Source organism: Myxocyprinus asiaticus, chromosome 17, assembly GCF_019703515.2.
Source record: "Myxocyprinus asiaticus isolate MX2 ecotype Aquarium Trade chromosome 17, UBuf_Myxa_2, whole genome shotgun sequence".
Taxonomy (NCBI): Eukaryota; Metazoa; Chordata; class Actinopteri; order Cypriniformes; family Catostomidae; genus Myxocyprinus; species Myxocyprinus asiaticus.
In genome coordinates, this window is record NC_059360.1 from 13,907,930 (window position 1) to 13,935,409 (window position 27,480).

At 39.3% G+C, this 27,480-nt stretch overlaps 1 protein-coding gene across 2 annotated transcripts; it reads right to left on the reverse strand.

Annotated features, from left to right (window-relative positions):
• Window positions 1-1,562: 1,562 nt before the first annotated feature.
• On the reverse strand, window positions 1,563-27,237 carry LOC127454769 (calpain-3-like). Of its 2 annotated transcripts, none has more exons than XM_051722167.1 (21): window positions 26,764-27,237; window positions 26,219-26,288; window positions 25,668-25,786; window positions 24,802-24,935; window positions 24,082-24,250; window positions 12,607-12,690; window positions 12,415-12,509; window positions 12,236-12,313; window positions 11,944-12,104; window positions 11,656-11,825; window positions 11,406-11,417; window positions 11,014-11,222; window positions 9,235-9,271; window positions 5,776-5,889; window positions 5,582-5,639; window positions 5,437-5,501; window positions 5,166-5,234; window positions 5,007-5,085; window positions 4,774-4,890; window positions 4,096-4,154; window positions 1,563-2,592 (listed from the first exon to the last, which is right to left on the reverse strand). In XM_051722167.1, the coding sequence occupies exons 1-21, from the start codon at window positions 27,013-27,015 to the stop codon at window positions 2,566-2,568; spliced, it is 2,178 nt and encodes a 725-aa protein (XP_051578127.1). In that variant the 5' UTR covers window positions 27,016-27,237; the 3' UTR covers window positions 1,563-2,565. The 2 variants fall into 2 exon arrangements, with proteins under 2 accessions (XP_051578127.1, XP_051578128.1); XM_051722168.1 differs by having other exon boundaries at window positions 1,564-2,592; window positions 5,812-5,889.
• Between the last annotated feature and the right edge of the window lie 243 nt (window positions 27,238-27,480).

The following is a 27,480-nucleotide window of genomic DNA, read 5'->3' on the forward strand; positions in this document are numbered from 1 at the left end:
TAGGTATTCAGGTTTTATTCTGCCCCAGACTCTGTATCTTGGGTGATGGGGCGGTCATTGATATTGTAAGTACACAAATAAAAAATTGGGTCTTAACTAGTGTCATGATCGCCAGGCAGATCATTTTGAGGGGCTGGAGCACCCTCTTTTCAGGAGTGGTGCTTGGAGATGGGAAGGGTGGTGGCCTTTGAGGAAGTTACATTCAGAGGAACGGGGAGGTATAAAGTGTTTGTGGAGAAATGGGGCAAGTATTTGTCATTTGTGGATGTGTGATTATTGTTGTTGTGTTTTTTTTTTATTTTTATTTTTTTTATGTTTTGTTATTTTTAATGTATGTGCATATGTGTCTATGTCATTTAAGACCACTGTTATGTTGCTGGGGTTAGGGTGGGATTGGGAGGGGGAGGAGTAATTGTTGCGGTTAAGTTTGATTCTATGTATATATGTTTTGTTTTATGAGGTACATTTATGTGAATCAATAAAAAATTGTTAATCAGAAAAAAAAAAAATGAGGTTTAATAACTTCAACTGTACCTGAGAAGCAACACAAAATATATTTTGACTTGCTTTGAGACAACATATCTTGAATATAAGTATATTTTATCTTTACTGCACTGAAAATAAAAAAATACACTTCTATTCAAGATACTGTATATTCTCCGAAAGCAAGTCTAAATATTTTATATGTTGCTTCTCAAGTTAATGTATCTTGTTTTAAGGATTTTTTTTATATTTTTAAATAGTAAACGACAAAAACACTCTTTAACAATAAGATTTTTTTGCAGTGATTTTATTTACTGAATTAAACGTAAAAAAAAAAAAAATGTTTTCTTCCGGTAATTCAGCGAATATCAATTAGAGGTATTTTTTAAAAGATGATTTTGTCATCTTTATTGTTAGTAAGCACGTTTAATACAACCTTCTAACTCGAGACACAAGCTGAACTGTTGGTTAAGTACTAATAAATAATCGTTGCAATAATCATCCGAATAATCTAATAATCGTTATGATAATCGTTAGATTAGTCAGTTAATTGCAGCCCTACTGGAAATTAAGCGAAGCAACGGGGAATACAAATAGTTAAGTCTTCCTAGGATGCCACGTTTGTTATTTATAGAAGCGTCGTGGAAAAATTACTTTGCTGTGAAGAAAGCTGCTTACTGACCGATCTGCGTGTATAAGGGAGTAAAGAGTATGCCGCTTATACAGTGCATGTAAACGGGAACGCTACTTTCTCACAATGTGCCGCTTTCTGGTGTCCATGTAAACGTAGTCACTGTAACCCAGATTTTCGCTTTTTTAAAGAAAATGAGAGATGAGTCGAAATTGGTTTTTGTGGTATCAACATTGTGCCACAAATGCTGTTGATTAAGCTTAACTTGTATTGAACCCAGAATATTCCTTTAAGCACCTCTTTTCACTGACCCTTTGTTGAAAAAAAAAACTTTTTTCTTTACAGTTCTGGCCATACTTTGTAATTGCAACTTATCTAATTGTGGAAAGTGCCAGTTCCGTTTGTGCAAATAATTAGGATAAAACAAATTCCAGAATCCAACTTTTTGTTTTTTCCTGGGAAAGCATTTAAACCAAGAACTACACAATTATTTATTTAAACTGGTGAAGAAGCAAGGATACCCATTTAAACAAAACGTTAAATAGAGCAAGCACAAAAAAGTTCAACCCATGTCTAAGCCCACAGTATGAAACAAAGACCCTGAACACTGCCATCCATCAGATAGTCATAAGTTCTGTGCTGTTTCCTGATGATTCTCCTCCAGCAGTTCTTGACGGTTCTCCTTCCTTATTTGGCTCTTCCTGTTTCATATTTCCCATCACATTAACTTTATAACAAAATTGTAACACATCTCTAGAAACATCCAGGATTTGAACCAAGAATGGGGAGTTCATACTGAAACAGCTAAACAGCTTGAAAACAAGCTGCTTTTGCGACAGAACCATATACATGGTCCATATGTGTTCTAAGGTTTTTTTGAATTTTGTCATTACCAATCAAAATGGGAAGGTGGGATGCAAGTAGGTCATGTCTGAGTAAAGAAGCAAAGACAATATTTTTCAAGAAAAGTGATTCAGATATAGTTGTAGTATGACGAAAAGTTGTCTCTGAGGCACTGTATATTTTTATTTAATTTTTTCGCAAAAAGAGATTCCATGTGTTTTATGCCTAAGAAAAAGATGCCAAAGAGCAAGAAGGACAGATGAAGGGAATAAGCTAATGCACCCCTAAACCAATGCTAGATGAACCATCAGGATTACCAACATAACCTTTGGTGAGACTGAAAATTGGATAGTACATGAAGGTAAAATAATGGACCGGTCTATTAATCAGCCATGTTGGTTTCACCCATCTTTCCATCCCAGAATTTTTTAACAAAGATGAGTAATCATGTATGAGATTTGAGACAGTTGTGTTGTATAGAGCTGGTGGTGAAGGTGGGCTGAGGTACAGAGAAAGAGGTAACAGTAGTCTGGCACATTGAGTGTTGAGGTAAAAGCTGGTAGTTCTGGTCCTTGCAGAGCTTGGGTTCACCTGGATCCATAGGTGGTCTATGCGTACATGGTTAGCTGGAGCCACTGTTCATTTGGAGAATTTAAACAGCTGTTTAACATTCTGGGTACAAACATGTAAATTCATCTAACCTTGTTAAACTTCCTTGTGATAAATATGTAACGGAAAGTAAACATTTCGAAATGGTGCAGCGTCTACATGGTGGCCAGGAAAGCAATAAGTTCACAAGCACATGAAATGAAGAAAATATCATTACCCTGATTATAAGTGTTGAGACTCAATTAAAGGTGCACAAGTATTTTTTACACTCCAAAAAGTTTTACACCTGAATAGTACTTATGATAAATATGGTTAAAATGAGATGAAGGCACATCACTCTCATTATATCTGTAACCATCCCACTTCAGGACTATTTCTAAAGGATGTGCAAATTGTATTTGCAATTGAGTTTTCTATTTGTGCATGCATATGTTGCGACAAAATTCAAATGCAACAACAAATTGTGTATTTGTGTTTGCATTTCCTTATTGTAAAAGCACAATGTTTCCCAAATTTCAAATGGCAGTATTGAAATAGTAATGGCAATGCCTCCATTTGGGATTTTGTTTCCTCAAAGTCACATTCCAACCCTGCCAAAATTCAAATTGAGTCGCAATCCTTTTTGCAATTGCATTTGCCAACCACGGACACCTGTCAGTTAGTCTGCATAGAAAAGTTACCTTATTAACCATACATAAATGTCTGCATAGAAAAGTTACCTTATTAACCAACAGAAACATCATGTTTGGTGGTTAAGATTTATGTCATGAAATGTCTGAAGTGGGAAGCTAATGACTAGAATATGACCCTACAAGGGATAGTTCACCCAAAAATGAAAATTGTCTCATCATTTACTCACCCTCATGACATCCCAGATGTGTATGACTTTCTTTCTTCTGCTGAACACAAACGAAGATTTTTAGATGAATATCTCAGCTCTGTAGGTACATACAATGCAAGTGAATGGTGAAAAGATATCCAAAAGCTCCAAAAAGGAGATAAAGTCAGCATAAAAGTAATCCATAAGACTCCAATGGTTTAATCGATGTTTTCTGAAGCGATCCAGTTGGTTTTGGGTGAGAACAAACCAAAATGGAACTCCTTTTTCACTATACACCTTGCCATTGCAGTCTTTAGGCATGATCATGATTACAAGCTCGATTACACTTCATAATCATGATTGCCAGGGAGACTGCTATTAAGATGTACAGTAAAAAAGGAGTTATATTTTCGTCTGTTCTTACCCAAAACCAACTGGATCGCTTCAGAAGACATTGATTAAACCACTAGAGTCTTATGGATTCTTTTATGCTGACTTTATCTCCTTTTTTGGAGTTCTGGTCACCATTCACTTGCATTGTATGGACCTATAGGGCTGAGATATTCTTCTAAAAATCTTTGTGTTCAGCAGAACAAAGAAAGTCATACACTTCTGGGATGGCATAAGGGTGAGTAAACCTTTTGTTGAACTAACCCTTTAAAATTGGCACATCCCTAAGCTCAGTGTACATGAAATGGCATCCACTTACCTCCAGTACATTAAGTCTGATGGTTCCATCTCCATCTTGATCAAAGGCCTGGAATGCTCCTACAAAGAGAACAGGTTAGCTTCAGACAGTACATGCTTACGTTGTACGATTCTTTGCATGTACAAACCACAAATCAGTTGTTGGTAAAATTTACCATAGGAAATACTTCAACCAGAACCCACTAAACCTTTTGGAACGTACTGTATGTATTTTTTTTTTTTTTAACACATACAGTGTATGTAGTTGTTCTTTAACCCGGTAATGTTCAATAAATTCCAAATGTACCATTACTGGGTTAAACTAATGTAGCACTTTAGGGTTAGTAACGATAAGTAATTAGTTGTGCTTTGCATGTATCATATTTTGGATTGGGGTAATACTTTAAGAATCGGCCATTGAAAAATCAAGTTATATGAAAACCAGCATGATTACACAGGAAATTGGTGTGTTTGTTTCAAATATTTTGCCACTCATATTCAGACCCAATGTGCTGAATTCGGGAAAAGTGCCACCGTGTGGTGAATGTTCATGTCCCGAAAATCATCCATGTTGTTCCTTTGACGTCACATCCCAGATACTACATTTGCAAAGAAGTAAGCTCTGCGTGTGCGCAGTGCATGACAACTGTAGGTTTTGCCAGTGCAAAAAGATCTGTTTGCAGGTAGTTCAACAACTTACTGAACATCCCCTCCAGTCGCACAAGACAGCTGATGAAACTGTCGAAGTCGACTTTCATGTTTTCATTGGCATAGCGCAAGGTGATGATGTCATACAGCTGGTTATTCAGACGGAACCCTGAATGGCACACAAGACACGTGACTACAGTGACAAGTTCATTAGAGTTAGTTCTTCAACATGAGAACAAATGAACATGGTCTACTCCAAAATTCTTGCAAACTATTTAACTTTACCTGCATCGTTGATGGCATTCCTCATCTCATAGCTACTGATTGTGCCAGTATGATCAAAGTCATAGCGCTTAAAGATTCCCTGCAGAGATTATTTAAATAAATGTGTGGAACAGGATTTGTTGCTTTATTTATGTAAGAAAGAATTAGTACACTTCAAACCTGCCACTGTTTAATTTTGTTCCACAAGTGTCTGAACTCTTGAAGGTTAAGTCTGCCTGTCCCATCCATCTGTTTGATTAGGGTTAAGAACACTTTGTTTGGGGCATTATACCTGTTTATACAGTAAAGCTCAGAAAGTTGAATTTATTAGAAATTCATTAGAAGTTCTAAAACTGCTTCCCTGGTCATTTCAAAACTTTGTGGAATGTCATTTTTGTTTTGATATTACCTTCAAAAAAGATTGCAAAAGCAATCCTGATACAAAGGATACGTCCATGAGGGCGATCATACTTCTACAGTTCTCTCGACTGAAGCCCTCAATGTGAATGTTCTTGTCTGTGAATAAGCAGATAGTTCCTTGAACACAGTTTACCAAATAAAACATAACCACGAAATAATCAAGCAGAGATGCTTACTTTTAGACACCACTTTGTTCAAGACATCTCTGAGCTCATTGGCTGAGATCTCCATTTGCTGTAAAATATAAGAAAGAGCCAAGTGTGGTGTTTATTATGTTTATGAGGCATAAGTCAAACTGTTATGATATTGCTGTTACCATTGTTACCACTGCATGGTCAATTTACTGGTCCCACCCAACCACCATACTCACACTCCCCCCAGCGCTTACTGGCTCCCCAGTACTCACGTCCCCCGCAATCTGCTGGAAAATGGACAGGAACTGCTGGTCCTCCTCGCTCTCTTCCCCAGTGGAAGCTGGAGCCGGCTGATCAGACACAGGAGTTATAAATTACATCTGTCAAAACTGATTTTATTCTATTTGTTTTATATGATTAATTATTTTTATTGTTTTTATTGTGTAAGAAGCTACAGAATTTGATCACCTCCGGAAATAAAAATTGGCAATACTATGTGAATTCTATGCCCTTATTCTCAATAATTCATACAGACTTTGTTTAGATTAGAATAATCAAGCGGAATATTGAGAAATAATCAAATGAACTGAAACCTTGAAATTATTGTAGATTTAATTTTATTATAAATTAGATTAGATAGATATTGGTGCATTCAGTCATGTCAGAATTACGGTAATTACAAGATTCCAACTTAAAAAGTGTTCACGTCTTCAAATACGACTTAAAATACAGTGCTAAAAAATAATGTATTTTCTGATAATTTCGATGTGCTGTGGATTTTCCGTTGTATGGCTTTATTTTGTTGTAGTGTTGCTTTATTTCCGTTGTGTTTTAGCTTTTATTTGCTTTGCTAATTTGGTTGTGTTGTGCACTTCTCTGTCATCGTACTAGCATATGCTAAAAGAAATGCTTTTATTTTGCTCCATTGTTGCTCCATTATTTTTAAATTAACAGTATTTCAAAAGATGATGTAAGGGGGGGCCTGGGTAGCTCAGCGAATATTGACGCTGACTACCACCCCTGGAGTCGCGAGTTAGAATCCAGGGTGTGCTGAGTGACTCCAGCCAGGTCTCCAACACAACCAAATTGGCCCGGCTGCTAGGGAGGGTGGAGTCAAATGGGGTAACCTCCTCATGGTTGCGATTAGGGGTTCTCGCTCTCAATGGGGTGCGTGGTAAGTTGTGCGTGGATCGCGGAGAGTAGCATGTGCCTCCCGTGCTGTGAGTCTCCACGGTGTCATGCACAACGAGCCACGTGATAAGATGCGCGGATAGACTTGTCCTCCGCCACCCGGATTAAGGTGAGTAACAGCGCCACCATGAGGACCTACCAAGTAGTGGGAATTGGATGAAAAGGGGATAAAAAAATTTTTTAAAAAAAGATGATGTAAGGTAGATACTGGAGTATACCTGAAATTGGTCAGATATTTCTCCCATTTGCTTGTAATATTTGGTGTAAGAGCACATGTCTGGAATGACCTCAGGCTTCAAACACTGTTGGCTTTTCAAACTTGAAACTGTTAAACCAGGATAATTTTTAATTGTGTTTTTTTTTTTTCATCCATTTAAATGTAACCATTTTCCAAACTGGTCACGCTTTACCCTTGGTTAACAGTTCACACTGTATACCTTTGTCACCACAATTTGACAGTAGTGTAGTCTAGCGCATACGGTGTATGCCCATCTATCTTTCGAAGGATTTTGCGTATACTTAACTAATATTAGTGAAGATACGTATAGCTGCCAGAACAAACGAGGAGGTTTTTGACCTGTAACTTTTCAATCTACTGGCGCGATGCCGCAGCACCGTTGAGTGAATTTTTTATTTTTTTAAAGTGTACAGAGTTTCTCTCTAAACGCACATGTTTCAGCCGAGATGGGATATTTGCTAACCAATCATACTTTCAAACTGATAAATTCACAGTATGCCCACCTCTTCAGTCACCACTACACCACTGCAATTTGGGGTTAGCACCAGCCCTGCTCTGGAGCAAAATGATCACATAGGAAGTCGAAATGCTGCTTCCAAATGTTCATGTACCCTAAAATCGACCTCATTCTGCTGAATTACTAACAAGCATCGTCCCCCATCTCCTAAATTACTGACAAGCGTCATCCCCAATCTCCTGAATTACTGACAAGCGTCATTCCCCATCTCCTGAATTACTGACAAGCGTCATTCCCCATCTCCTGAATTACTGACAAGTGCCATTGCCCATCTCTTGAATTACTGACAAGTGCCATTGCCCATCTCTTGAATTACTGATAGGTGTTATTCCCCATCTCCTGAATTACTGACAAGCATCATTCCTCAACTCCTGAATTACTGACAAGCGCCATTCCCCATCTCCTGAATTACTGACAAGCGTCATTCCCCATCTCCTGAATTACTGACAAGTGCCATTGCCCATCTCTTGAATTACTGATAGGTGTTATTCCCCATCTCCTGAATTACTGACAAGCATCATTCCTCAACTCCTGAATTACTGACAAGCGTCATTCCCCATCTCCTGAATTACTGACAAGCGTCATTCCCCATCTCTTGAATTACTGACAGGTGTCATTCCCCATCTCTTGAATTACTGACAAGCGTCATTCTCATCTCTTGAATTACTGACAGGCATCATTCCCCATCTCCTGAATTACTGACAGGTGCCATCCCCCATCTCCGGAATTACTGCCAAGCGCCATCCTCATCTCCTGAATTACTGACAAGCGTCATCCCCATCTCCTGAATTACTAACAAGTGCCATCCCCCATCTCCTGAATTACTCACAAATGCCATCCCCCATCTCCTGAATTACTGACAAGCTGCATCCCCCATCTCCTGAATTACTGACAAGCGCCTTCCCCCATCTCCTGAATTACTGACAAGCGCCATCCCCCATCTCCGGAATTACTGACAAGTGCCATTCCCCATCTCCTGAATTACTGAAAAGCGTCATCCCCCATCTCCTAAATTATTGACAAGCGCCATCCCCCATCTCCTGAATTACTGACAAGCGTCATCCCCAATCTCCTGAATTACTGACAAGCATCATCCCCATCTCCTGAATTACTTACAAGCGTCATCCTCATCTCCTGAATCACTGACAAGCGCCATCCCCCATATCCTGAATTACTAACAAGCGCCATCCCCCATCAGACATTTTTGCATCAGTTCAAACATGTTCAACTTTTCCTGTGGTGCTACTGACAGCGCATTGTGCTTGCAAACTCCATGATTTCTGGTTACACGTAAGCCAGGAAGTGATCGTGTCTACTCTGAGACATGGGGTTCTGTTCCCATAGAAACCAGGAAGTAATTGCGCTTACATAAAAAAATAAGTGGAATTCGGATGTTGCATTTTCACTCTAAAGTTAAATTTTACTCCACTGATGGTAAGGTCTAGGGTTGGGGTTTGGGTTAGGGTTGATAAAATATGCATCCCAGTTTACTGTATTACATTATTTACAACAAAAATGCAACCTGAATTTGCTGCCACCCTGTGGACATTTCACCTCTTCTAGCTTTTGCCACTGGGGGTGGTGATTCGGATTTTGGTAAGCACAGATCGATTTCAGCAGCAGAACTTTTGATGTCTTGCTGCCAAATTTACAGTGTGATCAGTCTGTCTGGAGCAGGGCCTCAAAACCCAAGATTAAAAGCAGTGCCAACCCTTTTTCAAAAGATGAAAAACATGATCAAGTACTTACCACTGGATGATCAGCCTCAATCCTGTTCTCTATCTCCCTAAGAAGAAACCAACAAACACTGGTCACCATTGTAAAGTATAGGTGGGGGCTAAAAAGCAGGGGCCTTTTCTGCAGACATGTTTGAGTTTATATTTAATTTGTTTTGCTTTTCCTTCCATGCACTTTTAAGTAATGGCCAAATGACCAATCCCTACTGTACTTATATCAACCATATAACCTGATGTAATATATGTGCCTGTTTTCTTTGCTAAACAAGTACAATGTAACTATGATGGATTTAATGTATTATTATCTATGATTAAAGTTAAAAGATTCTCAGTATAATACGCTGTCAGTGCGATTCACACAATGTGTGGAAATAGTGAAGTTGCATTAATGGTTATAATGATTACCACAGGGCCAAAGATACATATAGGCCACATGGAAATTGGAATGGAAACTGGAAATCATCCATATTAGCTATACTATGACATCATCCTTAATAAAATACTCCTTGATCCTTGATCATGCTTAAGGCTCCAGCTTGAACAAGCAGCATCATCAGCAGTCCTTTGTGTGTCCATGCCTTCCTTGTAGATGGTGTTTAACTGCATCAGATTGGGTCAGAACTGAAAGGAAATGTTTACCGGAGGGTCCCAATATGTGCTGTTGCTTGTCCTAAAAAAGATTCCATTACAGCCTCGAACTGGGGCCGATTTCTTCCAGGTCTACAAATCAAATTGTCATTAAAATTCTTGTCCTTTGTGGTTTTCACCCCCTTTTCCCAGTTCTTTCCTGTCACTTCACTAAAGAGAACTATTAGGTAACTTTTAAAATACCTTGTTATTCCAGTGGTAATATAACCATGCCGCTGTTAGTAACATCATGGTCTTAGAGAATTTAAGAGCCATTTCTAACCCACTGGCAACTGACCCTTTGCTAAGCCCCGCCTTAAAAGCGTTTCTGACCAATCCTATCCTAGCAACTATTGCCGACTGCCATTTCTCTGATAAGCACTTGCTTTATTCCAACGAGAGTTTACGGGAGTGATGTGTGTTTGAATAGTTTTATGGTGAATTTTATAAAAACGATCCAAAAATGTAATTGGTACCTACAGAGGCTACATGCTATGGATTAAACAATGTCAGCCCTCATTCCCAAATGAACATGTAGAACATCAGTGAGAACACCTACATTTGGTCCAAGGTAAATTAAAGCTGATAACTTAATGTTAATTCATTTAAGTAATGATTCAGGTCTTTGTTAAGGCTAAAATGTTCACAGCATCATAGTGAGTGTGTTTTGAGACGTTATGAGCAGTTCTGTTCATTTACACTAATGTTATCAGGTGTGTAATCACCATCAAATGACGCTTTTCTCTTTTCAAGTGACCGTGATAATTGTTTGCCTCAATTCTGATCATGCCATTCACAGTAAGTTCCAATTCATTCCTATGGGAAGTTCTGCAAAGCTTGTCAGAGCAAGCAACAGTAACCAGGGGGGGGGGGCGGAGCTAAGCGAAGGGTCAATTGCCCAAGCCTTTACTGAAAGTTATTTTTTAAGAGTACATAGGATGTTTAAAAACTTGACATAAGGATCAACTGATGTAACAGCTGATTTCTAGTCAGATGTTGCAGAAGTGACACATGATTTAAAGTGACTTACAAACAACTACATAAGGCAAACACCAGAAAAATTAGGAATGTGGGGTGAGGGAAAATAAACTCTGTAACACTATCTGACACCATTGCACATTTAGGAAAGTAACACCATTCCTCCTATCCCTTGTTTCCCACTCACTCAGAGGTGTTCCTCTTGTCAGAGAAGACACGGAGGATGAACTCGCCCTCTTGGTGGGGCTCATAGGTGGAGGGAACGATGACATACTCGCCAGGACTCAGACGGAAACGCTGGGTCACCTCTCGCAAGTTAATGTAGGCTCTGGAACGAGCTTTAGAGGAGTTAGAAATGAAGAACTCCTTCTGCATGTGCTGCTTGTTTCCATGCATCTGACAGCCAAAGAAAACAGAACAACAACAGATGATATCTCATCAGTTACAAAGAAGTTGATAAATCCTGTATCTATAAAACAATCATGACAAATATAGAGAAGGCACTGCATGCACAGGATAATATACACAAGCCCAGGGTAGACAGAACTCTCTGTAAGGGTCTTCTTTGCATTTTCATACCTCCTTTGGCACCTATAGAGACATGGAAAGTGTTACCAACTCAATAATGAAAAATATTTATAATTTTGTGTGTGTGTGATTTCAGTCATGAAAATTACATTTCTAACCCTCATTCATTTATTTAGCAAATAATTAATTAAATTTTGGTCTCTTTCACAAAAAGAAATAATATTGCTTCAGTAGACTTGGAATATAGCGTACAAGTCAAATGGACAATTTTTACGGTGCTTTTATGTGTGAATGTGAGTACCTCATAGATGGAAAATCCAATAGTGAAGAGATTTGCACCCAACTTGCGTTCTCTACGTCTGTTTTTCTGCATCAGAGCAACAACAAAAGTGCAGGTCACTTCATCATCCTCTGGGTCATCATCTTCCTCCAGGAGACGCAGGCGGTATTGTGGGTTTGTCCAAAATGTGTCTATAGTACACCATTCACATTATTTTTTGAATGCTTGTACATCATTGTGTTAAAAAGAAAGAAACTAGGAAAAATTAGGTATTAAATGAAAAACTACGTTTTTTAACAATGTACACACCTGGATAATTCCTGCAGCCTCCAGCAGAGCAGCCTCTTATCCAGCGTCCCTCATTAACTGACACCGTCCACTTGTGTAACTTATCGTCTTCCAGAGCGTCAGGGGTCAGGTTGCAAATCTCAATCTTGGTGTAATTTTTCTTAAAGTCCTCAAATGCCATCCTAAACATTGCATTAACATACAAATGTATCTGTATGTTTGAATAAAGGGGTACAATCATCAAATTGTAACTCTTGTTCATACCTATCGCTCTCAATATACATAATTGCAATAAGCGTTAGCTTTAACTCACCAGAACTCTCCATCTTCGGCATTCTGTTGCTGGAGTTTCTCTTTTTCAGCTTTAGAGATGGTTTCCCACTCTTTTGAACTGAGGTACAAAAGAAATTTGGGTGAGTTCAGTCAAATATACAATTTTATATATTATTTTTATTTTAATATTTTGAAATTCAGATATAACCAAAGACTCACTTATCACTCCAGGGTCCATTCCATTCCACTTGGCCCCAGGGGTTTCGCAGACGCACCAGACGTACTTTAGACTTGTTCTGCTGGGACTGTTTACACTGTCAGCACAAACATCAGTAATAATCAAATAATGGTGTTCAAAACAGGACCATTATAAAATAAATACCTATAGAAGGCACAACAAAACATCTTTACCTCCTCTACAGCAGTCACGGAGTAGGCATGTCCCTTCACAAGACCTGTTGCAGTACGGGTTTCAAAGCGGGCTGGAACCAGGGACTGTGAAAAAAATAGGATATGTAACCCCACTGTTACTTACATTATCTACAAAGTTCACTATAAACTCAACCGACAAAGTCTTTGCAACTAGGGTAAATAATAAATGGGAACAAATTGAATATGTGGTTGGACCCAAGTGTGAAAGCAGTTATTAGCTGCTTTTCCACCATAGCCTGAATGGTTCTCATTGCGAAACTATGCCATTCTGTGCTGATCTGGGCCAGTTGGCACGGTTATGGTTTTCCACTGTGGTGCTTGAATGTACGTAACAAATACTTGGACCCACTTTATATTAGATGTCTTTTACTACTATGTACTTATTGTGTACATATGCATATGTTGTTGCATTGTACTTACATTTAAAGTACCTGTAATTAAGTGCATGTGTGGTATACTGTTAACCTACCCCTAAACCTAACCCTACCACAACCCTTACCCTAAACCTAACCAGAAACAATTTAGCAGAGACAGGCCACTTCTATTAAAATGAATGGGAGAAACTGGAACACCCAACAGGGAACGGATATAGAAAGGAAGTTGCCCCTTACAGGTGAAAAAGCCAATAACCATTAGTGCCTGTCAATCAACTCGAGAAAGTGCATGCGCATTAGCTATACAAGCTGGGAAAATTGCGTTTTTTAGCGTAATCTGAGGTAAAGCACATTTTATGATTCCAGTGCTGTCAGATTTTACTGCTGATTTGAAATATGTTCTTTGATCGTAATCTTGACTAAACATTTTGGAGATTTCAGTCTTTTCCCATTCAAGTAGAAGCTGCTCTTGCATGTCGCTGTTTTACATAGAAAAATAGCTGCCTGTGAGCATTCCAAAGATGGCCGCCAGTGGACTGACTAGCTAAAAATATTTTGCCCTACCCCTGCTCCTAAACCTACCCATCCGTTAACCTCAGCAGTACCAAATTTTACAGAACAACATGTAGTTACATAATAAATGCATTGTATTGTATGTATTTTAATGTTAGTACATAGTAGTTAAAGACACCTAATATAAAGTGGAACCAAATGCGTCAGTTGGCAGCGGCGTGAAAGGTAAATATTGGAGCGAGTGTGCTATGTAGTATGATCGCATATTCCAAATTTTAGGACTGCTTTTCCCTCTGGTTTTTACTCTGCTAAAGGAAAAGACATGGCCCATGTGGCAAAAAAGGAAAGAGTGAAAGGCGAGAGGTTTACCATCATTTGCTGAGGAGTTGTGAATGTTACACAGAAAGTTAAATGTTGCCGGACTAGCTAAAGGGCACATTTATTGAAACAATATTATACGAGTAATACAATGATATATTATGAGTTTTAATGAGCTAGCTCTACCTGCGTGCATAAAAAAAAGTGTGTCAAAAAATAATGTACTATTCTAGTTAAACCATCATCATAAAATCATAAAAATCCACCAAACATACACAATTGTTTTTAATAAAATTTTATTAACCTCATCATAGCAAACTTTGCCAGCTACCTAGAAAAAAAAATTGACAATCGTGAATCACCACATACTAAAGCCATTCCACCAGCACGGTTGAGCATGGTTAAAGGGTCATGAAACCCCAAAACAATTTTTTATTTTTTTTTTCAAACTGACCTTATTTTATTCTTACTTTTTTTTTTTCAATTAACTATTTTTTTTTATTCCAATGACAAATCCAATAAACATAACAGGAAACACAGAATCACATTACATAAACCTAAATCCTTCCCACCGAACATTCCCACCCCCCACCCAACACAAACACCCCAGTGGCCTGACATCAAACTAATAATGACACAAAATAAACAATAAATCAACAGACAAAAAAAGAAAAAAAAAAGAAAAAACAATAAAAACGCGCACACACACATTCAATATTACCCATCTCCCTCCACAGTCTCCCCCCGAGAGCCCTCCACAAAATCCAAATACCTACCCCATTTTTTATTAAAAAATCCCGTGTTGCCCAGCCTTCTACAAACCATCCCCTCAAAAGCCTCCCTGCCCAACTCTGCGCACCACTCCAAAAACGAGGGTGCGCCAGCTGATTTCCATTCCCTAAGGATGACTTGCCTTCCGATCGTGACACCAGCCAGGACCCAACAATGACCGTCCCATCGCCTAGAACACAGAGCCTGGGGCAAAATGAAACCTGAGCAGCCAACACCTCACAAATAAAATTCTGAACCCTCAACTAAAAATCTTGAATCTTTACACACCCCCAAAAAAACATGTGTTATATCCCCATCTTCTGATTGGCATCGCCAGCAGGTGGGTGTGTCTTTGAGACCAAGTCTATACAATGTAGAGGGGGTCCAATAGAATCAGTGTAAAATCTTAAATTGCATCAGACGCACCTTTGCATCTCTAGATGTAGACTTGATGTTTTTTAGAATCCTAGCCCACACTCCCTCCTCCAATACCAAATATAATCTTTCTCCCATACACTCTTAAGAGAAGTTGAAGCTCCGTCACCCACTCTGAATTAGCAGGGAATAATACACTGATGCCTCATGACCTTTTCCAAAGGCAGTAATCACCACTTCCAGAGTATCTGCCACTTTAGGGGGATGTGTGCTACTCCCAAAATCAGTGCAGAGCAACTGGCGCAGCTGCAATTACCTATAGAATTGAGATCTGGGAATCCCAAAATGTTGAATCAAATTTTCAAAAGATCTCAATAATCCACCCTCATACAGGTCACCAAGTGTATTAACCCCCCTCATAATCCAGTCTGTCCAGCAGAAAGGGGACTTAGTAATACATAGTTTAGGGTTCAGCCATAAACTCGAGGCAACATTTAGATAAATATCCGAATTAAACACTCTGGACACTTTTATCCATACCGAGTGCAAATGCAAAATAACGGGGTGTGATTTAACTTCTCTGGTGAGATTGATAGAAAGGCTTTGCAATGGCAAAACAGTGGCAAGAACTTCCTGTTCAATAGAAAACCAGGGAGGGGTTCTTTCAGGTGGAAGCGACCAATGAGCCAAATGCCTGAGACCGAACACATAATAATAAAACAAATTCTTGGGTAGGCCTAGCCCACCTTTGTCAATCGGCCTATGTAATTTGTTGAAATGTAGTCTGGGACGTTTACCATTCCAAATGAAGGACTTCACTATGCTATCAAATTGTTTGAAATAAGAGAGGGGAACATCTATAGGGAGTGACGGTAGCAGGTAGCTGAATTTTGGAATACAGTTCATTTTAATAACATTAACCTTACCAATCATCGATAAATGTAATGAAGCCCACCTGTCCACATCGCTCGAAAAACTTTTTATTAAAGGGTCAAAATTAACTCAACTAAATCAGACAAATTTGCTGGGAATAAAATACCCAAATACTTAATGCCCTGTTTGGGCCACTGGAAGGCCATTACTGGACAGTACGCTGTCAGAGCCAAAGCTTCGGATTTTGACCAATTGACTTTGTATCCTGAGAACTTGGAAAAGGAATTAATAATTCTGTGGAGGCAAGGCATAGATCTAGTAGGTTCAGAGACAAATAATAAAATATCATCTGCGTAAAGCAGAAGCATATGCACCACACCTCCCGCCATCACCCCTGGAAAATCATCCTCCTTTTTTATCACGGCTGCTAATGGTTCCAGGGTAAGACAGAACAATAATGGGGAAAGAAGGCAACCCTGCCAGGTGCCCCTATTCAGAGTAAAATAAAATGAAATTAATTCATTTGTTTGTACCGCTGCTACAGGGTGTCTATAAAGTAACTTAATCCAACCAATAAATGTACTCCCGAACCCGTATGTTTCCAAAATCGTAAAAAGATAATCCCATTCTTCCATATCAAACGCCTTTTCGGTGTCAAGTGAGATGGTAGCGACCGGAGACTGATCATTCTCTATTGATATTGATGAAATGCCTAATGTTATCAGAAGAGCTACGGCCCCTTATAAACCCCACCTGATCTATATGTATAAGAGATGGCATAACTTTACTTAATCGGTTAGGCAAAATCTAGCTGGATCAGGGAAATTGGACAGTAACTTTTACACTCGCTTGGATCTTTGTCCTTTTTAAAAATCAGACTGATCCAGGCCTGTGTCATGGTTGGGGGAAGCTGTCCATTCTTTAATGATTCCATATAAAATTCTAACAAAAGTGGAGCCAATTCTGTAGCATAAGATCTCAAAAATTCTGCGGGAAAACCATCTGGCCCCGGAGCCTTGCCTGTAGGTAAGGCCTTAATTACCTCGTCAAGCTCCTCCAAGGTTATCTTAGAATCAAGATTATTTTTTTGCTCAGTTGTCAATTTAGGGAGTTCTAATGGTTCCACAAATTTTCTAATATCTTCATCAGTAGACGAAGACGTGGAACTATAAAGATCAAGATAGAACTCTTTAAAAGGCATTATTAATATCAATGGCCGAGGTAAAAATTTCACCACCAGCAGATTTCACTGAGGGAATGGTAGAAAAAGATTCTCTCTGCTTTATATATCTAGCCAAAAGCTTCCCTGCTTTGTCCCCTGACTCAAAGTATGACTGTCTTGTCCTGAATAACCAAAACTCCACTTTCCACGACAAAATAGTATTATATCTGTATTTCAATCGGGTCAATTCTCTGAGGCCATCAGATATCATTAGGCACTTCAGCTCTGCCTCTGCACTTTTAATATTTCCTTCCAACTCCACGAGTTCTCATGCTTTGGATTTTTTGATGAATGAGGCATACTGTATGATCCGACCCCTAAGAACCACCTTAAGTGCCTCCCAAGCCACGCCCACAGAAGATACTGAGGACCAGTTGGTCTCCATATAAACATTGATTTCAGTCTTTAACATTTGTTGGAAATCAGGATTTTGCAAAAGGGATACGTTAAAGCGACAACTATATGATTTCTTTTTCTCTATATGTGGCAACATCTCTAAACTCACCAGGGCATGATCTGAGACTAAGATGGTTCCAATTGAGCAATCCACAACAGATGAAATGAGGGACTTAGATATAAAAAAAAATCTATTCTAGAATAAATCTTATGGACTGATGAAAAAAATGTATAGTCCCTACCAGATGGGTTCAAAGCTGCCAAATATCTGCAAGACCAAGATTTTTACACATCCTGTGAAGCGTCAATTTTGCACTAGGAGGCTTACACACTTTTGCTTCACTATGATCAAGGACTGAGTCCATCAAAAGATTAAAGTCTCCTCCCAATATTATATCATGAGGGGTGCCAGCGGCAAGCAACATCCCTTCAAGATCAATAAAAAAGCCCTGATCATCAACATTAGGCACGTAAATATTAGCCAAAACCAACCTTTGCCCCTGAATTTCTGCTAAAACAATAATGATTCTCCCTAATTTATCTTTAATCTGTTTGAGAGATTTGAATTGTAGATGTTTACTTATCAATGTAATGACTCCCCTGCTCTTACTTGAGCCAGCACTAAAGAAAACATGCCCACCCCATATCTTCCCAAATTTTTCACCTTCCTGCGAGGATAGATGTGTTTCTTGAAGAAACACTATATAACATTTCTTATGCTTAAGAAAAGAAATAACCTTCCTTCTTTTTATGAAGGAATTCCACGTGGAGAGAGAGACAATCCACTCATATTAACATTTGACATTTTGATATAATAGAAAAAAAAAATTGTGTGTCAAAAACAAGTTTATACAGACCACATTCCAACATTAGTGCAACAATCAAACCCTGAACTCCCCCCGAACCAAACAAACAGAAAAAAGAAAAACGTGCGCGTGGTTAATGCGCACGTTTTTCTCGTCAAATGTTGACAGCACCAACCGGCTTCAGTCCCTCTAAACTCAAAAGGTCCATGTACGCCTACGAAAGTCCCCACGACAACTTTGCCATCGGATTGCTCAAGTCATTTGTGCTTCTGCACAAATGTTGTGAGGCAAAATTACATAACAGAAAATACTTTGTAAAAAATATCCCAGCCAATAGGCAGAATAAACACAAAGAATGTGTAGATTCATTCACAGAACTGTGTCGAAGGTGTGTTCCTCCACAAAACAAATATAAAGCCATTCAGTTTCCTCGGACAGACAAACAAGTGTTCAGTGAGCCGGCTGCTTATGAGTGCAGCAGGTGACGTAATCATTCCTATGATTACTCCCGGTTTGGAGAGGACGCTGGCGCACGTTAGCTGCCACTTCTCCACTCTGGTTTTAATGTTTGTTTGTTTTTACTGTTAGTTTTCATTTTAAATTGTAATTTTCTGCAGCTGGGTTGCTTTGTTATAATTTTATTTTATTGTTCAAACCTCACTTGGATCGGATGTGCTACTGTCTCTCTGACCTGTTCTGCTGCTGCTCTCTGAGTCGGGATCGGGACACTATATCGCACACCAGTCTTACTGGACAGGCTGCACAGCTGGCTTGGTCTCTCTGGGACAGTGCTGGACTGGTTCAGATCTTATCTTACAGATTGCTCTCAGTTTGTCATCTTGGGAAATAATAAGTCTGAGACTGTACCAGTGCATCAGGGTGTTCCACAGGGGTCAGTGTTGGGCCCCACTCTATTCAGCATTTATATGCTTCCCCTCAGGCAGATTATTGGGAAGTATGGCCTTGGTTATCACTGCTATCCTGATGATACACAAATCTACATCAGCACTGGCCCTGATATTAACTGCACTTTAACTGTGCTGACGGAGTGTCAGCATGAAATTATTACCTGGATGCAGCATAATTTTCTAAAGCTGAACTCTTCCAAAACTGAGCTCATGCTCATTTGTACACTGGCTGCTACACGTAAAATTGACCTAAATTTTAAATTGATGGTTGACAACAGCCTTGTGCTTCCCTCCTCTCAAGTGCAGAACCTGGGTGTCATCTTTGACGCTCAGTTGACATTTGATGCACACATTAAAAATATTTCCAAAACAGCCTTTTACCACCTTAGCAATATTGGCCGACTTAGGCCCTTCCTCTCTCTGGCTGATGCAGAAAGGCTTATCCATGCCTTTATCACCTTTAGGCTGGATTACTGCAATGCCCTCTTTTCTGGCCTACAAGCAAAAACGTTAATTAGGCTTCAGTATATTCAGAACTCTGCTGCTCGTGTTCTTACACACACCTCACCATGTCTACACATTACCCCTGTGCTCTCGCAGTTGCACTGGCTTCCCATCCATGCTCATATTGATTTTAAAACTCTCATTTTAACATAAACAGTTCATGGTATTGCACAAGAGTATCTTTGCAGTCTTGTTGCGCCCTACACTCCCTCCCGTTCTCTTCATTCTGCCAATTCATTTGCACTTCAGCAGCCCTCCTGCAAACTTAAATCTATGGGGGAAATAGCTTTCTGTTTCAGAGGCCCTAAGCTATGGAATGCTCTTCCTTTTACTATTAGAAACGCCCCAACCTTGGATTGTTTTAAGAAGTTACTTAAGACATTTATTTAAGGTAGTCTTTTAATATTTATTCATATACATTTTATGTGTGGTTGCTGCTGTATGTAAGTAATTTTGTGTTTAGTCTTTTTAAATTTGTTGGTATGGTGGTTGCTGTTGATTGTTATGTGTTTATTCCATCTTGTAGCGCTTTGAGTATAAAAAAAGCACATTATAAATAAAAGGTATTATTACTATTATTATTAATGTCCTGCAAAAATACTCCACAAAACAAACTCCAGCCAACAGGAGGCATAATCACAAAGAATGAACAGATTCATCCACAACTGTCCCGAAGCAGTGTTATTCCACAAAACAAACTCCAGCCGCTAGGCGGAACCAGCACTAAAAGAAACAAAATAGGCATCCTTGTTCCTCGGATGGTCAAGAGTGTATTGAGCGACTCAAATTCACTTGGTGGCCGCATAAAAAAATACACCATGACTTACTCAGTCCGTCAACTTTATAAAAGACAACCTTTGTGTGGGCATAGATATTTTGCAGTCATCCTTAGTGTCCACTCTCAATCTGGCTGGGAACTTCAGTGTAAAAGCGATCTTCTGTCAATGCAAAAGTTTCTTGAAGGAGTGTTATTCCACAAAACAAACTCCAGCCACTAGGCGGAACCATCACAAAAAGAAACAAAAATGGCACCCAGCTTCCTCAGACAGCCAAGAGCAAGTACAGTGAGTTAATCCACTCTGGAGCTACATGAGAAACACTAAATGGCTTACTCACCCATTGTTTCAATGAAGGAGTGTGCTTGCTTGGGACACGTAAATACTTTGCGGCCATACTTAGTATCTTTTCTCAGTTTGGCTAGAAACCTCAGTGCAAAAGCGATCTTCCATTGATGTAAGAGTTTATTACATTCCTTGAATTGATCGTGTTTCTCTTGTCGAATTCGCAATGTCCGGGAACAAAAAAATATTGTGATTCTTCTAAGAAAGCTTTCCTTTGCTCCTTGCCTCGCGCAACACGAGATCTTTATCGGATGATCTCAGAAATTTGGCCAGAACTGATCGGGGCCTGTCCCCCTCAGCAGATCTACGAGCCGGAACTCTGTGAGCTCGCTCGATTTCCAGCTTATGGCCTGTTATGTCGAGCAGACTCGGGAAGAGCTCGTCTAGGAATTTCACCATATCTCTGCCTACATGCTCAGGAATTCCAACAATCCGTACATTATATTGTCAGCTCCTATTTTCAAGATCTTCCAGTTTTTCCAAAATGCTTTCCAGGTCTATCTTGGTCGCTAGCGGATTAGTGAATAATTCCCTTTCCGATGACTCCAGATAATCTATCTGTTTCTCAACATCTGCTACTCTTGTAACCAACTCAGAGAATTTTGTTTCCATCGCCGTAATCGATCGATGTATTACAGCGAGATCCCCCAAGTCAGCAACAACCTTCATCAGCATCACCGACATGTTGGACAGTTGACGCTGGATTTCTCCCACCACACCGTCCAAACCGAGTCCCTGGTCTGTCAGAGGTTTCAGCTTGAGCACGTAAGTGTCTTTTAATGTCTCCAGAGCCCGAGGATTTTGACTTCTTTGCCATGTTTACCTCAAAGAACAAATATGTAGCTGGGTGTATCGAATCTCACCTGATTATAACATGAAAATAATAAAAAAACTAGCAAAGTGCGCAGAGCTCGCCGTTTACACGTCTGCTCCTCGCATGGCGTCACGTGACCCATCGCCCCAAAACAAATTTTTTGAGATGTGAACAGATATGTACAGGTTGCACGTCACTGAAAACAATGATAGCACTAATTCTGTTCATTGTTAAGGGGAAAGTGGTTATTTTTGGTTTTTTTTTTACTGAGCCATTTCGTTCTTCCGGTTTTGAAACGAAAGTTGAAGCAACATCACAAAAATGAGTTATATGCATAAACTCCTAGCTATGATTGGTAGGACAGCACGCATTTACGTCACTAAATTCTGAGTGTTTCTCCACATTATTCATGAGAAGGAATGCCTTCCTCCAATCACAGTGTTGCCTCACGCATGAGCTCGCATTATAGCCACAGCGGAGAATTCAAACTCATGGACATAGCCGCTGTTCCGCAGGTGCAAGACTCAACAGCACTCAGGGAACAGACATGAGAGTGGACTTTTACATTAAACACTGTGGTCAGATCAAAATCTCTCCACAAAACGCACTGCAGTCCATATCCGGACCAGTACGAGCACTTCTTGGCTGCAGTTGTGTTAGTCGCGCTCCAAGCACGCAGTTTATGAGGGAGGACTGTTATGAGCGCTGATTCCATCCCTTCTTCTCTGTGTGTCGGATAATGGACATGATGAGACTGAAATCACACGTAAGAATGGACCAGTCCACACATGAGGCAGTTGTGTATTCGAGCTGTATTTGGAGAGGCTTTTCTGTTTAGACGGTGCAAATTGTGTCTTCTTGCCATGCGTCTCATCATAAACAGAATAACACGATGGCTTGTTCCAAAACAGAAGACAATGATGAAAACCGAATACTCAAAGTCGTCAACTCTATTTTTGTCTACTTTACATCAAGTTTCCGGGATTTACGCTTATTGATTACTGGTGTTACATCGTCATGACAATGGAGTTGAAATACTGGAAAACTTTACACAGACAAGGTTAGTAAGCGATTTTATCACACTAGAGTCATGTTAAAACATAGTATTATGCTTAAGTATTGTGGCTCTACTTTTAAAAACACTGTGTATATGTTTTGTGTATCGGACCTGTTTACTTTCATAGTATGTGCCTTATTACTGCACGCAATTTGTTTCTTTAGAAAAAGTGTCGAAATTATTTTTTTGTGGCAATCAATATTATGCCACAAATACTGTCAATAGAGTTTAACTTGTATTAAACCCAGAACACTCCTTGTAAGAATAAATATCTATGAATTATTGTAAAGTCTTAAAGCAGTGCTGGTTTTGATGGTAATGTCTGCTCTGAAGTGCTGTTCTCACTTCATTCTCGAAAGTTTAAACAAAATATCCAAATATTTTTACAGATTTGCAAACTGTTTGTCACATGATTAATATACAGCCTCAAACTCTTTTGTTTTCATATTCACTCATAATGTGAGGTTCAGCCATCATTTGGAAGTAACTCTTGACCCCCTCCCATTTTCCCTGTTCCCTCCCACAATACCCGGCCACATATTTACATATTTTCCGCCCATTTCGAGTCGTTTCTCAGTCTGAGGTGTGAAAAATTGGGGCTCAACCAGGTGGTTTTCGTGACCCTTTAAAGGAATAGTAAAAAGCACTCCAAAAAGCAGTTAAAGGTGTCATAGAAGTAATCCATACGACTCTAGTGGTTTAATCCACGTCTTCTGAAGTAATCTAATCAGTTTGGGTGAGAACAGACCAAAATATAACTCCTTTTTCATTATAAATCTTGACATCAGCAGTATCATTGGCGCTCATGATTTCATGCTCGTTTACACTTGCTAGTGCTATCTAGCGCTTTACACATGTGTCAAGCACTAGGAAGTGTAATCGAGCTTGAAATCATGATCATGCTTCAAGACTGCAATGGCAAGATGTATAGTAAAAAATGAGTTACACTTTGGTCTGTTCTCACACAAAACTGATTAGATAGCTTCAGAAGACATGGATTAAACCACTAGAGTCATATGGATTACTTTTATCCTGCCTTTATGTTGTTTTTTAAACTTCAAAGTTTTGGTCACCATTCACTTGCAATTTATAGACCTAAAGAGCTCAAATATTCTTATAAAATCTTGCTTGTGTTCTGCAGAAGAAAGAAAGTCAGACAAATCTGGGATGGAATGAGGGTGAGTAAATGATGAGAGAATTTTCCGTTTTGGGTGAGCTATTCCTTTAAGCACGGTTAGCTAGCTGTGCCGAGAAATCCGGCCTGACAATGGTTTGTAATCGTGCCATGACAAACCGTGCTAAAGTGGAAATGCTCCTGGAATCGTTCCTCACCGTTCTCAAACCGTTCAGCCCGATAATGGAAAAGTGGCTTTTGATGTCTTCCTAATTCTACATAACTCACATCAATGGAGCATCCCATGAGGGATCCTCTCTCCAGAGCTTTCTTCATGATCTTATACAGCTCTTTGGGTGCCTCCTTCATCTCATAGAATTCAGTCACACCTCCAGTGAAGTCCTCCATTCCCTCAGCAGTGTTTCCACCCTTAAGAGCCTCGTAGGAACCATGAAGCCTGGGCAGATATACACACATTACAACTGAGAGAGACCTTACTTGCAAAATCAAGGACAAACACAAGGCTGGCTCTAAGCATACGTTAGAAGAGTATATCTCATTCCTTGACAACCTTTTTTTAGGTGCTACACAGTACACACAAATTAATATAATGATAATGATTTCTTGTTGTATTTTAGTTATTGTATAGTTACCATGGATATAGAGCATCGTCCAAAAAAGGAATAAAAAAAAAAAAATATTCAAAAAGTACTAATAGAACCAAGATCAAGAAAAATCCTAAAAAGATTGTTTTTCTTTAGCTAAATAAGAATATTTATTATTTGTGATACATGACCTTTTGTAATTAAAATTTAATTCAAGAAAATGTTATTGGTAAATATTTTAAGATGTGCAAGGTTGTCAGTTAGGCCAATGAACTGTGGACTTTCTTTGGTTGATTAGAAATAAAATGCTGATACTGGATTGGTTTTTGTTTCGAGTTTGACCAACTCCAAAACAGAGGAAGACTGAATTTGATTGAAATGGCATCGATTTGCAGACACTTACTTGGCATAAGCTTTTTCCAGGAGAGCGCTCCAGAATTCATTCCTCTCAGCAGACTTGGTGAACACCAACTGGTTGTTGAAGGTGGGAATGCGGTCATCAACAACAACATCCACCCAGTCTCCATAACGCCAGAACTGAATCACAAAACGGAAGGATGGTTAGAAAAGTCATAAAAGAGATAGTTCACATAAAAATGAAAAATATTTCATCATCTACCCACTCTTATGCCATCCCAGATGTGAATGACTTTCTTTCTTCTGCAGAACCCAAAGAAAGATTTTTAGAAGAATATTTCAGCACTGCAGGTCCATGCAAGTGAACGGTAACCAGATCTTTCAAGCTCCAAAAATTACATAAAGGCCACATAACAGTAATCCATAAGACTCCAGTGGTTACATCCATATCCTCTGAAGCGATTAATATTTAAATCCTTTTTTTTTCTTTTATTTTCTTTTTTTACTGTTTTTCCACTTTCTCTTTCAAAATGTGAAAGAATGTGAATGTGGAGATTTATGGTAAAAACGACTTAAATATTCATCTGTTTTTCACCCACACCTATCATATCAGTTTTGAAGATATGGATGTAACCAATGGAGTCTTATGGAATACTTTTATGTGGCCTTTGTGTGATTTTTGAAGCTTTAAAGGTCTGGTAACCATTCACTTGCATTGTAAGGACCAACAGAGCTGAGATATTCTTCTAAAAATCTTCGATTGTGTTCTGCAGAAGTAAGAAAGTCATACACACCTGGGATGGATTGAGGGTGAGTAAATGATGAGAGAATTTTCATTTGTGGGTGAACTATCCCTTTAAGAGTATTTATAAACATATGAAATCAAAAGCTGTATTGCTGAATGACACCAACTTGGAAATGGAAAATTCCAGCATAACCATCAGAGAAGCTCTGCTCTTGAGGAATAACACGATATAGCAGCTTCTCATTTAGAGTTAGAGATGCAATGGCAGCAAGCAACCAGCAGTCACCTAAAAGATCAATTATAAATTGCAAATGTTGTCAGAGAATGCTTTATATAGATAATCAATATATATATATTCATGGCATTTGCACTAAAAAGGGGCCCACACTGCTGACCTCAGCATTTTTAGATTGTCCTGGGGAACATGCCAGGTTGGTAATCTACTCTATGCATTTCAACCTTTCTGTCTTTGGTCTCTTTTATCGCCCATGTGTGGGATACAACAATAGGAAGCATGGTTAGTTGGATTCTCTTCCAACAGAGTAAACACAAAATAGAGGGGTGCCCTACTGGACTGTAAACCTGTATTCCAGGGGCCAATAAGAGGTACTCATTGCCATATGAGCTGCACTGTGACACTAAACATGTTCTAATGTTCTGACCCTAAAGACAAATATAAAATGAAAGTATGCAATGTACTGTAAAGCGTTAATCTTACCAAGGTCTCCCTGGCAGATATCTGTCCTGTTAGCGCCTCCGACAATGAACTGTGGGTTATCACATATCTCCTGCAAGATACATATCGGTCTTTAATATTTCATTTTCGATACAAGAGCTATAAAAATATCTGTCTATGTACAGAGAGACAGATAGATGCTTCACCATTGCAATAGATATAGGTACATAGATATGGTTTACTATTTGATCGATACTAATTTCCTATTCTGTCAAACTCATGTGAAAAACAATATCAAACTTGCAGTATATTGAACAACCCTATCTTTGCAATCAGCTGCAAATCATCCATTCCACAATATATTTTCACTCAATCTTATCTTTTATTTCCGAAGGTCTCATAAATACATCAGTATGTTTATATGTATGAGCAAATGCAGCATTATGATCTTCCTTTGTAGGGTTCTAAAGGAACTTCTATTTGTTGCTCTTTCATCCATAATCTCATTATAAATCCTTTCCATTTCCACATCCTGCCCACAATGAGTCCCAGTCGGCTTGAACCCCCATAGGCCCTCTTGCTCCTACCTTGGGCCGCTTCCAGACGATGTTCTTGACTTTGTTGGACTTGTGGCCCAGCTCTTTGTAGCCGAGGGAGTCCACAGTTGCAGGGAAGGTTTCATCCTCGAAAAGGGTCTTCTTCTGGAGATACTCTTGCCTAAGGGTGTTGTAGTCCTGATCACTGAAGAGGATGGGTTTGCTAAGTGATCCTTCTCCATCCCTTCTCTCCCTCTCCCGGATTAACCGGTCGCAAAAGTAACCAGCCGGCATATAGGGCATCTTGTCTCACTAGGGTTTTTTAAGGATTGAAAAAAACTGGATTTTGCCACCACAAATGAAGTCTTGTAAACCTTAAAAATCCCTGGCATAAATTCAGACAGCTGACCTCTGATTGGCTGTCCAGCTAAATGGCACACCTTTCATGAGGTCATGGAGTGAATACTAGGGTAAGAGGAAAAAGTCTATGTGTGAACACACTCCTTTTTACCAATACATGCGCAAACACACAAACACACCTAGATACCTACACATACATACACAAACCTCCACAGCCTTTGGACTGCTCCCATTGGCTGATAAACAATGAGTATTTGTCGATAGTTGTGCTCTCGTGCCATTATTGTAGGATGACACAAAGGAGAGTGGTCCTGCAAAGAGAGACCAGTGAGATGGCCTGCCTCAGCAGAAGGCATTCACAGCCTCTAAACCTGTTCTCAATGGAGTTCAGCATTAAGCACTCTCAGC

What these genes read in the sequence shown, in the direction of transcription:
- LOC127454769 (XM_051722167.1), bottom strand. Translation starts at nt 27,015, where the DNA reads ATGCCCTATATGCCGGCTGGTTACTTTTGCGACCGGTTAATCCGGGAG. An exon ending in AATGGACCCTGGAGTGATAA is followed by an intron (nt 12,314 to 12,414) that starts GTGAGTCTTTGG and finishes TTTGTACCTCAG; the next exon opens with TTCAAAAGAGTGGGAAACCA. An exon ending in GAATGCCATCAACGATGCAG is followed by an intron (nt 4,891 to 5,006) that starts GTAAAGTTAAAT and finishes TGTGCCATTCAG; the next exon opens with GGTTCCGTCTGAATAACCAG.